General features: G+C 65.5%; 1 protein-coding gene across 1 annotated transcript in view; it reads right to left on the bottom strand.

Annotated features, from left to right (window-relative positions):
• LAMA5 (laminin subunit alpha 5) overlaps positions 1-12,190 on the bottom strand; it is a 47,404-nt gene that overhangs the window by 3,280 nt on the left and 31,934 nt on the right. Inside the window, exons 36-69 of the mRNA XM_033094594.1 lie at positions 11,967-12,111; positions 11,646-11,786; positions 11,379-11,540; positions 11,122-11,223; positions 10,944-11,027; positions 10,041-10,271; positions 9,588-9,701; positions 9,249-9,376; positions 9,012-9,092; positions 8,686-8,900; positions 8,133-8,233; positions 7,788-7,968; positions 7,552-7,701; positions 7,042-7,193; positions 6,864-6,974; positions 6,552-6,663; positions 5,776-5,946; positions 5,405-5,601; positions 5,014-5,130; positions 4,718-4,872; positions 4,247-4,388; positions 4,036-4,138; positions 3,383-3,493; positions 2,409-2,588; positions 2,167-2,315; positions 1,918-2,088; positions 1,684-1,820; positions 1,441-1,594; positions 1,151-1,284; positions 916-1,078; positions 681-803; positions 452-600; positions 230-362; positions 8-151 (exon numbers count right to left, since the gene is read on the bottom strand). Coding sequence (XP_032950485.1) covers positions 8-151; positions 230-362; positions 452-600; positions 681-803; positions 916-1,078; positions 1,151-1,284; positions 1,441-1,594; positions 1,684-1,820; positions 1,918-2,088; positions 2,167-2,315; positions 2,409-2,588; positions 3,383-3,493; positions 4,036-4,138; positions 4,247-4,388; positions 4,718-4,872; positions 5,014-5,130; positions 5,405-5,601; positions 5,776-5,946; positions 6,552-6,663; positions 6,864-6,974; positions 7,042-7,193; positions 7,552-7,701; positions 7,788-7,968; positions 8,133-8,233; positions 8,686-8,900; positions 9,012-9,092; positions 9,249-9,376; positions 9,588-9,701; positions 10,041-10,271; positions 10,944-11,027; positions 11,122-11,223; positions 11,379-11,540; positions 11,646-11,786; positions 11,967-12,111 — 4,843 coding nt within the window. The remainder of the gene's footprint in view (positions 1-7; positions 152-229; positions 363-451; positions 601-680; positions 804-915; positions 1,079-1,150; positions 1,285-1,440; positions 1,595-1,683; positions 1,821-1,917; positions 2,089-2,166; positions 2,316-2,408; positions 2,589-3,382; positions 3,494-4,035; positions 4,139-4,246; positions 4,389-4,717; positions 4,873-5,013; positions 5,131-5,404; positions 5,602-5,775; positions 5,947-6,551; positions 6,664-6,863; positions 6,975-7,041; positions 7,194-7,551; positions 7,702-7,787; positions 7,969-8,132; positions 8,234-8,685; positions 8,901-9,011; positions 9,093-9,248; positions 9,377-9,587; positions 9,702-10,040; positions 10,272-10,943; positions 11,028-11,121; positions 11,224-11,378; positions 11,541-11,645; positions 11,787-11,966; positions 12,112-12,190) is intronic.

The following is a 12,190-nucleotide window of genomic DNA, read 5'->3' as shown; positions in this document are numbered from 1 at the left end:
GACGCACCGGGAACTGTCGGTGGTACAGCAGGCCGCTGTCCTGGGTGCTGCGGAAACCCAACCCTGAGTAGAGGTTGCCGTTGACAGGCACGACGTCGGCGAGCGCCAGGAGCAGGAAGCCACGGCCGTGGAAAGTCATGGCCCGTTCCACCTACAGGGAGGACCACTATGAGGGCCCCAGGCGCTGGCTGGGGAGCGGGCTGCTGGCTGGGGCGGGGCGCGGGCTCACCAGCAGGTCCGTGGTGCAGCCGGCGCTGATGCCCGTGGTGTTCAGCCGCTTGAGATCCACGTACTTGCCCAGAGCTTTGATGCCCTTGATACAGCCGCGCAAGGAGCCTCCGGAGGGGAAGAGCCGCAGCAAACTGCGTGACAAGCGAGTGTGGGCGGGGACTGGCACAGGGGAGGGAGGATGGGCGTGGGGGGACGTGTGCTCCGCCCTGCGCACGCTCACCTCGGGGGCAGCTGGTCTACCGGCGCGCCACCCAGGTAGTAGGCGTCGGCCCCATCCAGCACGTTCTCCTGCTCCACGCTGAACACGGTGGCCCTCTCCACCCGCACCAGCACGCGCTTGCGGCTGCCTCCCAGCAGGAATACCTGGATCTGGACGGCCAGACACGGGGTTTCAGGGCCAGCTGGTTCCTGCCACCCGGCTCTGCCCGCCCTGCCGGCCCAGGCCTTACCGCCTTGCTGGCCGCGGTCAGGGGCGGCGGGGTGTGCAGCGGAACAGCCTCTTTCAGGCCCTCCCCAAAGTCGTAGAGGAGCTGCAGGCGACCGTCCAGTACCACCAAGCACAGGAACTGGCCCTGTGGAGTGGGTGGGGTCAGCATGGGGCGGGGCCGGCGGGGGCGGGGCCGGCGGGGGGCGGGGCCGGCGGGGGGCGGGGCCGGCGGGGGCAGGGCGGGGCGGCTGGCCTGCCTGGTGCTGCAGGAAGAAGATGATCCCACTGGAGGACACCAGCCGCAGCTCCTGGTCGAAGCGCTTGGTGGTGCTGATCTGACTCTCCACGGTGATACGGGCAAAGCCGGAGCCATCCAAGTAGGAGCCATCTGTGAGCCACGGGTCTCCAGTCGACTTGGAGCTGCAGGTCAGAGGTCACGGGGTCAGCAGAGGGTGGGCCACGTCTGGGTGAGGGGCCCCAGGCTGTACATACCGGGCACAAGGCTTGTCCACGGCTGTGTTGAGCAGGAAGGTCTTCTCAAAGTTGTAGAGACTGACCACCGCCTCGTTGAGCGTGTCCATCTCAATGCAGCCCCGATAGCAGGAGAAGTTGAGGGGCTCCGGTGGCTATGGGCACAGCACCGTGATCGTGGCACCGCCCCCGCCCCCAGACAGACCCAAAAGGAGGAGCTCAGTGCACTGGGACAGACTGCAGCCAGACACCCAGCAGGATTTGCTGGGATAAGAGCGCGGGGCACGGCCGCATGCCCGGGCCAGGCTCACCTGGAAGTTGCTGGGGTAGCCCCCGACGTAGAAGACAAAGTCGTCACGCTGCAGATTGAGCAGCCCCTCAGCCCCAGGGGCCACCGTGTCACCCTTGGTCTCGTGGACCATCTGCTTCTCCACTGTGACAGACATGTGGCCAAACTGGAGGGTCCTGAGGGCACAAGCAGAGGAGTTTGGAGTGGACATGCAGCCTTGCCTGGTGGTGGGGGAAGCATGGCAGGGCGGGGGCAGGCCTCCCACCTGTCGATGCTGACGGCTGCAAACTGCTCCCCTATGTCCTCATCGATGGTGAGGGTGGTATGGCCCGCCTTCCCCAGGCGGTACACCCAGTGTACCTTCTGGTTACGCAGAGCCACACCCATGTAGTCACCATTGGCCTGTGATGGTGGGAGACTTCATGGGACAGGGACCCAGCATGGCCGCTCACTCCAACCCGGTACCCGTCTCCACCCGGCCACCCAGCTCTCCCAGTACCTTGCGGCTGCCCATGTACAGCACAAACTGGTCCCTGGTGACCTGGTTGGACGCTGGCTTTGGGCTCTGCAGGTAGAACTTGAGAGCGGTGTAGGCAGCGAGGTCAGAGAGGTCCCGAGGCGCACGCAGCTGCACTCCCGAGCGCCCGTTGAACTTCATGGGCACCTTGACCTGTGTGGAGGGTGCATGGCCCCTCAGCATCCATCACGCGGTCTCCCAGACACCCCACTGCCCAGCACTGTGGCCCACCTGGCTGGCGGCTCCTCGGGCCTGGGCAATGAGCTCCCGCACACGGCTGATACTGGCAGACAATGCCAGGCTGGCGTTGCGCCCCCCGCGGTTCTCCAGGAGGCTTAGCTTGGCCAGTAACTGTGGCAGTGTCTTCTCCAGGCTAGACACTGTGGTGATAGGGGCGACGGGAGTAAGCACCTGAGCCTCGCCGGCCCCGCCCCTGGCCCACCCGCTATCGGGCACCTCGAGCGGCGGCCCACCTGAGCGGCCTGCGTCGAGCACTGCCTGGTCCAGGTCGTGGCTCTTTAGATCCCCATACTGGCCCTGCCACTGCTCCAGAGTCTTCTGCATGTCCTGAAGCTGGGACTGCACACGGGCGGCTGTGTTCTGTGCTTCCATGGCCACGGCCTTGGCATGAGCAATCTTCTTGCTTGTCTCATCTGTGGTGGGCGGTGGGCAGGCTCAGTAGGAGTCGAGCGCAGACCAATAAGTGCCCTCCAGTAGGACCAGCAACAGGGATGCTGACCCCCACAGATCTCGTGAGAACCTCAGAGCCGTGGAAACCCACCCTCCGTCCCCCTCGATGGCTTCTCCCGTGCCAGGGTCACCCTGATGCCTCGCTGAGGCAGCTCAGCTGCACCTCCCCATGGCCACCACCGTCTCTCCCGGGGCCCTGCCACAGCCCCCACGGCCCCCACAGCCATGCTTGGGGCGATGTTCTACTCTCGAGTGGGCCGCCACAGGGATGCCTGCAAACCTGTGTAAGACGCCTCGCTCCTCTGCTCCCAGCCCGCTGGGCTCCCCCGAGGCCTCCCCCTGCTCTCGGCTCCAGCCACACCAGCCCCCTTGCTCCCACGTCCACCTCTGTGCTGCCTACCAACTGCACCCCCCTCGACGCCCCTGTGTCCCCAGCCCCCAGCCACTCCCCTAACCCGCCACCCTGCATTATTTCTCTCCGAAGCACTTCCTGTTCCTTCCAATTTTCAACTGCTCCTTGGGGCTATTTTGTTTGCTGTTTGTCCCCTGACCGGAGGCAGGTCCCCAGGGCCAGAGCCACCCCTTATGGGATTCCCGTCAGCTGCCCCGCCAGCCATTCTGGACGGCACAGCTGTGAATGTGTCCCCATCAGAGCCCTGCTGGACAGCACTGGCCGCAGCAATGCCTGTGCAGGGCAGGTGGCTGTTCCCCTCTAGGACGAGCGGCGAGGGTGCGGGGAGGGAGGGGGCCCAGCTACCTGTGTCCATGGCCAGCATGGCCTGCACCTCCTGGATTCGGGCTGCCAGCTGCTCCTTCTTGGCCCAGGCATCATGGAGCTGGGTCCCCGTGCTCTGGAGCGTGGCCCACACTGCGGGGGAGGCAGCCTCAGCACAAGGAGCCCCCGCCCCCCGTGTACCAGGAAGGACCAAGGCTGACACACTCACTGACAGATGGAGACGTCGACACGAGGGCCCTCGGCTGGGGGAGGCGCTGGAGCCCCCCCGTCTCAGGGCCCCCTTCTGATCCCACAGCAAAACGCAATCATCCCCATTTTATGGATGAAACCACTGAGGGCTCAGAAAAGCCAAGCCATGGCCCAGGGTTCTAGCAGCAGGGGGAATCCCCCACTGCCCATCTCCATTTTCTCATCTGATAGCCCTCCAGCCAGGACACAAGGAAGACCCGTCAGCGAGTCCTGTGTCCCCTTACCCAGACACCTCCTCAGTCCCACAGCCCCGTCACGGAGTCAGGGCTCCCAGGGGTGGACATGCAGAGCCACGGGGGAGCAGGGCTCCCACACACAGCAGCCGCCACCCTGACTCTCACTGTAACAACCCACACACCCCCACACGTGCCCAGAGCCTGAGGGTCCCCGCAAGCCTGGACCCCCAGACAGACGCCGGCACTCACCACGGCCCAGCCGCTGCTGCTCTCTGTGGAGGGCTTCGCCCAGGGCACTGCTGTTGGCCCGTAGCTCCCGGGCTCGGAGTGCCAGGCCCTGCTTCACCACCATCTGAACACATGGGGACATGACTCAGTTCATACCCACCCAGCAGGAGCTGCGGGGGCAAGGGCTCCTTTGGGGGTCGAGGACTGAGGGGCAGGGAGGGGAGGGCCTCACCGTCCATGTATGGCCTGCGTGCTGCAGGGCCTGGTCCGCGGCGCCCTCGGCAGCCTGCACGGCTCGCAGGATGCTGCCATAGGCGTTGGCGGCCTCAATGGCCCTCTGGATGAAGCGGTCCTGATTGACTCCACGGATGATGCTGGGGGCAAGGGGGGGCGTCCAAGGAATGTGGGCGGGTCCAGAGAGCCCTAGCCCAGCACGCGGGGCCATCACAGCCGCCTCCCACAGCACAGAGGGCCTCCCGCCGTCACAGCTGCCAGGCCAGCCTGGGCCAGGCTGGTCCCCCAACCTCTGCCCGTACCCTTCCACTGCCAGGTGTGCCTTTCCTGCTCCCTCCTGCCCTGGCCCTGTGGGGACGATGGCTTCTCCCTCTAGGACCTCCCAAAACAGCTGTGCCCCCTCAAGGCCTTGACTGCCCAGCAGGAACCTGGGCTGTGTCCCGAGGGCACCCCTCTTCAGGCCCTGCACCTGGAGAGATTGCGCGCCAGCTGGTCCAGCCGCCATGCGTGCGCCTCTGCGGCCTCCACCAGGTCCACCTTGCTGCTTGCTGGGAAGAAGGCCCGCATCTTCTCCAGCAGCGGCGTCTGGGCACCGTCCAGGCTGGCAGCGAGGTGCTCGTACTCCTGGTGGGGGTGCTTAGCTAGGTGGGGCCCTCATCTGACCCCCTCCTCACTGCCCCAGGGCTGGGACCCCAGGGCCATGCTCTGCAAGCAGACGAGCGTCCAGCCCGCCTGGTGCGCAGCCCTGGGAGGGGCGGTGCTCACCTCCTTGGCCCGGTCAATGTCGTGCAGAATCTTAGAGACCGAGGCCAGGGTATCGCTGGCCACCTGCAGAGTGGCCCTCAGGGTGGCATTGTCCCGGGACAGTTCCTGCTTCCGATGCTGGAGGCAATGAGGAGTGAGGTGGGGTGATGGTAAGGAGGGGTGACGCGGTGACGGGGTGAGGACGGGTGACGGGGTGAGGAGGGGTGACGGGGTGAGGGGGGGTGACGGGGTGAGGAGGGGTGACGGGTGAAGCGGGGTGAGGGGGGGTGACGGGGTGAGAGGGGGTGACGGGGTGAGGAGGAGCACAGGGTAGGGGGAGAAGGGGAGGAAGAGAGGACAAGGGGAGGGGAGAAGCAGGAAGGGGCGAGCAGGGCAGGCCAGGGGCCCTCACCAGGGCCTCCTCCAGGCGCTCCTGATTGCTGCTGTTGAGCTCCTCCGCCTCCCGCGTGGTGCTCACCGCCCGGTTCAGTGCCTCGCGCAGGTCCATGAGGCCGGCCTCGTGCTGGGCCAGCTGGTCTCGGGTGCGGGCAGCTAGCGCCTGGTTCCCCTCCCAGCGGCTGGTCAGCTGCTCCTGCACACGGGCCAGCACTGGCCGAGACCCAGTGTGGGATGGTCACTTGGGCAGTGACCGCTGGTGCCCACCCGGCCCCCATCTGTCCCCACAAGTTGATGTGATGCCACTGCATGCAGACCTCAGCTCCGGGGCTCCTGGCTGTGTCCTGGCCCCGCCCACTCCTGCCCTGCGGGGCCCACACCACTCACGTCTCTGGGCCTCGCCTAGCTCAGCGTCGGCCAATGCTCGCGGGGCCCCCAGGTTACGGGCCCGCATCTCCTTGAGCAGTTGGTCCACTTTGGCCAGTGTCCGGCGCAGCTGCTCGCCCGATGGGACCGAGGCATTAGCTGGCGACAGACGGTCTGTCTGGGACTTGAGCTCTGTGGGGGTTTGCGGAGGGCTGTCAAGCCCAGAGCAGACCTTGGCCCACGCCTCCCAGGCCAACCCCTCGCCTGAGCTTCCCCGGCAGATCCCAGAGCTCCTGGCTCAAGGCCACGGCTGTGCTCTGCATCCAGGCCCAACTGACCGTCTGGCCCACAGCCCCCACCCCGACACCCCCGCTGCTCATCTGCTCAGCCTACTACCTTGGCGGCCTCGCCTGGCCAACCCCTCGTCCACGCCAGTACTTAGCTGAAACTGCACTTCTTCCCAGACCCCTGGGCTGGGCCAGGTCCCCCCACCTTCTTACTGACACATTTCAGTTCATAATTAAGGTATTCACTAGCAAGCTTTCCCAGGGAAGCCCACGAGATGGGCACTGCCCATCTTTCAGGGTCTACCCACCCTCTCACTCTGGCCACACTGGCCACCTCTCCCACCTTCGAACTGCCCTGCTGTTTACTTGGCCAAGGCACCCCGTCCCGGTTGAAACCCCAAACCTGCCAGCTCTTCAAGGCCAAGGCCCCTGGAGGCCGCCCCTGGCTCAGCCCACAGCACCACTCTGCTCAACCCCTGCCCCGCCCCACCCAGCTGCGCCAGCCCCTACCGCTTAGGGTTCGGTCCACAGCCTGAATGGCCACCAGCAGTGTCTGTGCCCGGCCCAGTGTGGCCTCCGTGCTATCCAGCAGCCGGCCAGCCTGGGCTCGGGCTCTCGTGGCCTGTGGACACAGCATCCCATCAGCCCACAGTCTGTGCTGGCTTGGGGGGTGCGGGGTGGGGTAAATAGGGAAAGGTTAGGGGACTGGGGAGGGGCCCTTGGCCTGAGCAGAGGTCAGGAGTGACAATGGATGGTTTGGGGTCCAGGAGCAGGGGCCTATGGGAGAAGTGCACTGAGGGGGACGGGTCCCTCCGGTCCTACCTGGCTGTCCAGCCCCTGCATGTCCTGCCCAAGGCTCGCACTCTGTCGTTCCAGTCCTTCCAGCTGCTGTGTAGTCTCATGGCGGGGGCCTGGAGGGCTCCGGAGCTGGCTCTGTGGGGAGGGGAAGGTCAGAGCCTGCAACCTGGGCAGGGCGGCTGGGGGGCCGGCCGCGCAGTACCTTCAGGTCAGCGATGGAGGCATTCAGCCTGTGCAGCCGGGCCCAGGCCATGGAGCTGGTGTTGACGCCACGCAGCTGCTCGCGGATGGCGGGGAGGAGGGCGCCGACACGCTCCAGGTCGTCCAGGAGCAGGACCACACAGTGGTCACACACTGTGGGCAGGTTGGGTGGGTCGGCATAGGGTGTGGGGTTGGCATGGGCCAGGGAGGGAGTCATGGGGTTGGCACTGGGGTACTGAGCTGGGCTGAAGGTGACAAGGTTGGCAGGGGTCAGAGGTCAGCATGGGGTGGTCCGAAGTTCAACGTAAGGACAGGTGTGGGGTCCCTCAGAAAATTGAGAGGGACAATTGGGGCCACAGGACTCCGGAGGTCGAGGTTAACGTATGGGTCACCAGGAGGTCAGTGCGGAGCAGGTCAGTGCGGAGCGGGGACCGCACTCTTCTGGGGAAGGTGGGAGGGCTGGGGTGAGACAGGTGGGTCAGGAAGGGCAGGGTGCAGAGGAGGGACACACCTTCACAGTGCACGCCACGGCCCCCAGTCCCGCCAGGCACCAGCACCTGCTGCTGGTGGCTACAGGTGTCACAACGCTCCCCACTGAGCCCAGGGGGACACGTGCAGCGGCCCGTGTGCAGGTCACAGTGGCCCCCCTGGCACTGGCAGCCTGGGGGAGGGGAAGGATGGGGTGAGTAGCCGGCTGAGGGCCCAGGGTACTCGCCACCCCGTGGTGCCCCAACGGGCTGCACTCACGCCTGCAACCCTGCTCGGGGAGCCCCCAGTGGCCGGGGGCACACTCTCGGCACTGGGGCCCCGCAGCCCCTGGCCGGCAGTGGCATTGCCCAGTCTGCGGGTGGCACTTGGAGCTCTCAGCAGCCGGTCCACAGGCGCACGGTTGGCAACCCTCGCAGCCCTCAAAGCCGAAGTGTCCTTCCTGTGGCACAGTTGCAGTGTCATGGCTCTGCCCAGCCCTCAAGACCCAGCGTCCTCCACTCCATCAACCTTAAGGCCCCGCCCTTCCAGCCCTAAGGCCCCACCCCCACACACCAAGCCCCGCCCCTGCAGCCCTGAGACCCCACCCGTCCCAGGCAGTCTTACCTGACAGCGGTCACAGCGGGGCCCTGTCACACCTGCCTTGCACAGGCAGTGCCCACTGTGGGGGTGGCAGGCCTCCGTCCCACATGGGGAGCAGTCACACCCTGCAGAAGGTGGGGCTGTGATAATAGCCCTTCCCCCCAGGCTCTTCTGGCTCCTACCAGGCCCTGAGTGAGCTCCTATTCCTCCTGGACCTCCACCAGCCCCAAAGGAAACCCCCAGCCCCTCATGTTTACCACCTCCCCCACTCCATCCTGGTCAAGACAGCCTGCATCTCCCACCCAGACCACACAGCTGCCCTCTCACGGCTCCACCCTGACCTGCCCTGCAGCCCACACTCAGCCAGAGGGGCCTGCAAGAGCCCTCCCAGGGAAGCCCTAACTCAGCAGAGGACAGTCCCAAAGTGGCCTTTGGCCTGACGGTGGATGGGCCTGTCCATAAGCCCTGGGGGCCTGGCCAGGTCCACCTTCTCCCTGCAGGGCCCAACATGGGACCCAGCCCCCAGCCTGCTACTAGGAGACAGGCAGTGCCCATCGCACCCCTCCCTGCTGCCTACGGGTACAGTTGCCGGGCAGCAGGGCATTGCCGTGGAAGCCGGGGGCGCAGGTCTCGCAGCGGGGCCCGGTGGTGTGGCGCAGGCAGCCACGGCAGGTGCCCGTCAGGGGGTCGCAGTCGCTGAACAGCAGGTTGGGGTCACCATTGCCACTGCAGTCGCAGGGCTGGCATGAGCTGCCCAGCACCAGTGGGTTTCCGAAGAAGCCAGGCGCACACCTGGGGTGAGGGTGGGGTCGGTGACCTGTACCGGACGCCGCGCTCAATCCCCCAGGGGCCCACGCACACGAGCTGCTGGTACTCACGCCCGGCCCACCCCACCCAGCTCACCGCTCACAGGAGGCCCCAGCATAGCCATGTTTGCAGAGACACTGGACGCGGCCACCTCGTAAGACACAGCCCACGGCGAAGCTGCAAACACGGAGGTGGCTGTCACACACCTGCGTGCCCTGTGTAAGCGTCCATGTACCCAGACTGGGCCAGACTGCAGGGTCGGGGTCCCCACCTGACGGGCTCGCCCCAATGCCCTGGCCTCCGCAGAGGTCAGCGCTGACCCGACCAGCTTACTTGTTGGAAGGCACAGCAAGGGGGCAGGGGCAGCTGGCACAGGGGGCGGTGGGGTCCTCAGACCCAGTGCGCACGAAGCCCGCCTGGCAGCGCTCACAGTGGTCGCCCTCTGTGTTGTGCTGGCAGCCCTGGGGCAGAGGAGAAAGGTCAGCACTGACCGTGGAGGTCCCGATTCCCACCGGCGGGGTCTGGTCAGCTCCCACCCCAACCACCAGGGATGCTGCCCAGGGCACCTCACACCCCGACCTCAGTGTAGCCGTAACTACTGACCCAAAGGCCTCTGGCCTTCCCGAGTGTGTGCCTTTGGTGGCTGCCCTCCCTCCATTGGGGCCCACTCACCACACATATGCCCGAGCCAGGGAGGCAGCGGTCCGAGTGGCCATGGCACTGACAGGGGACACAGCGACCCAAAAAGAGACCTTTGATGTCCCGGTAATAGCCAGGGGCACATTCCTGCGGGGACATCAGTGGTCAGGAAAGGAGGCAGACGTGCTCACAGGTCAGACTCAGAGGGCGGACAGACACACAGCGGGTGAGGGAATGAGGGCTGTGGTCAGGTGGACGGCATCTGCTGAACTGGTGGGCGAGGGGTGGACTGGGCAGTGAATGGATAGAGGCCCGGACAGAGACTGGGTGACCATGGATAGCAGCTGGCTGGGCCTGAAGCGGGGAGATAGGACTGCTGGGACGGTGGCCCAGGTGAGAGACATGGGGAAGGAGGGCAGGAGGGGAGGCTGGTGGAGGACAGACGTGTGAGGGTGGGCAGACCGGTGTCCGCCCCCACTGCCTTACCTGGCATGAGTCCCCAAGGTAGTTGGCCGGGCACATGCACAGCTCCACATTGCTGGCCAGAGGCCCCCTGCCCCCCTGGCCGGCCACCTCCAGCGCCACCTTGCGCAGGGAGACGGCCGAGGAGATCTTTGAGAAGAGCGCACGGATGTGCAGCTGCTCCAGGCCGGCCAGCACCATCATGAGCTCCTCCCGCGATACGCTGCTGTGCGTCTCCGTGTGCCGGAAGTTCCCCTGTGGGGCCGCGACAGGTCCTCAGGGGGGCAGAACAGAGCCCGAGCCCAGAACAGACCCTCCCATCGGGGACAGGGGCACTCAGTTCACAGGGTGCAGGCGGGGACCTGGGGAAAAGCTGCACCTGATCCTTCTCTCACACCGTGGACAAAAAACAATTGCAGGGACAAGATTGCAAACACACAAGACAGTTCAACTTCTGGAGGAAAACATAGGTGAGGACTTCCTGCTCTTGGGGGTACAGATACTTTCTTAAACCAGACACAAAAACACTAACTGCAAATGAAAAACTGATAAATTTGAGTAGTGTAAACGTAAGAACTTCTGTTCGTCAGGAGAAGCTTGGAGAAAGAAAGACGATGTCCGAACTGGGAGAAAAGGGCCACTTCTCCACAATCAGGCAAGGGGTCCGTGTGGAGAATAACACACAACTCCTCTGAAAGGAAAGACCACGAGCCAGAGGGAAATGGGACAAAGACACAAATAGGCAGCTCACAGAGAGAACCACTGGCCGGGAGCGCTGCCCTCAGGGGCAGTCAGAAAAGTGCAGCGAGGTGAGTTTGGGACGAGCCCCGTCCTTCTCCTGGACGTTTTCCATCATGGAGTGGGCACAGCAGCCCTGGGCCATGCCAGGGTCCAAAGGGACCTGGGCCCCAGGCCAGCTCCACTCACCTCTACTAGCTGCAGCTGCCCGCGGTGCACGTGGCCAGGGGCCGGGTACGCCGGCTCCAGGAACATGATGCTCATTTGGTTGCCCTGGGGAGGCAGGCACGTGCATGTCAGGGCTGCCCGCTGCCCTGGCTCGGCTGTGCCCACCTGCCCACCCTGCCGCCACCCTCCCGTCAGCCACCTGCAGCACCACATCTGGTCTGCTCTCCGTGGGGATGAACACGTCTCCCCGCTGGGTCTCTGAGTGCAGCTCGTAGCGGAGGGTCCCACCGTAGGATGACACCTGGAGACCGGACCGAGGACTGTGACCTGGCCAGACCCCATCCACAGGCGCAGAATCACCAGCGGGGGTCTGGGGTGGGGCCTGTGTGCACTCATAGTGCCCCCACACCTCCCTGGACATGGGCACCCTCCCTAGGGCCTGATGTGCCTGCTCACTCGGTCCCCCAGGTAGGAGGGCGGGGCCTGCCAGTACAGCTCAGTGACGGCCTCGGGCACGCGCCGCAGATCCGCGTAGAGCAGCTCCGCCTCTGCCCGCAGCTCGTGGGGCACCGTCTGCCGGTCACTGGTCAACAGTGTCCAGCCCTCCATGTCCACAAACTGCAGGGCACATCGGGGCACGGTGAGCGCCCCCAAATGGCATGTTCCAGACGCCGCTGGTTGGGAGCAGTGTGTCCCCTCCCCAGGGCGGCCCTGCCTGTGCACCTGCTGGCGGATGTGTGTGGAGCTCCGGCAGCGCTCCGTGGCCCCGAAGCAGAAGCAGCGGGTGCAGCCCTTGGGGTTGGCAGCATCCAGGGAGAAAGTCCCAAGGCGGCACTGGTCACACCTAGGGCCCTGCACGTTCTCCTGGGGAGAGGAGGATAGGGCAGGTCAGCCGGCTGGGTGTGGGCCCCCGCCCAACCCATCTTGGCTTGCTGTCATGCCCTTGCCAACTGGCCAACTGTCCCAAAAGCATGCAGAGGACGACCTTCAGCTGATGGGGTAGGATGACAGGCAGGGCAGGGGCCGCCTGGCTCCAGTGCTCACCTTGCAGTAGCACTGGCCCGTGACGGGGTCACACACGCCAGGTGCAGAGCCGGCCTGGTGGCAGTCGCAAGGGCGACAGCGCGGGTACCCGTGGAAGCCAGGAGCACACACGTCACAGCGGCGCCCGGCCACATTGGGTCTGCACCTGCCGGAGGGTTCAGGAGCTGGCTGGGCCTCCCCTCCAACTGGACCCCTCATGTTAAGTGAGACAGTGGGCAGCCCCT

The sequence above is a fragment of the Rhinolophus ferrumequinum genome, chromosome 23 (assembly GCF_004115265.2).
Source record: "Rhinolophus ferrumequinum isolate MPI-CBG mRhiFer1 chromosome 23, mRhiFer1_v1.p, whole genome shotgun sequence".
In the NCBI taxonomy this organism is placed as follows: domain Eukaryota; kingdom Metazoa; phylum Chordata; class Mammalia; order Chiroptera; family Rhinolophidae; genus Rhinolophus; species Rhinolophus ferrumequinum.
Note: the sequence above shows the minus strand (reverse complement) of the source record. Positions and strands in the feature narration are given on the sequence as shown.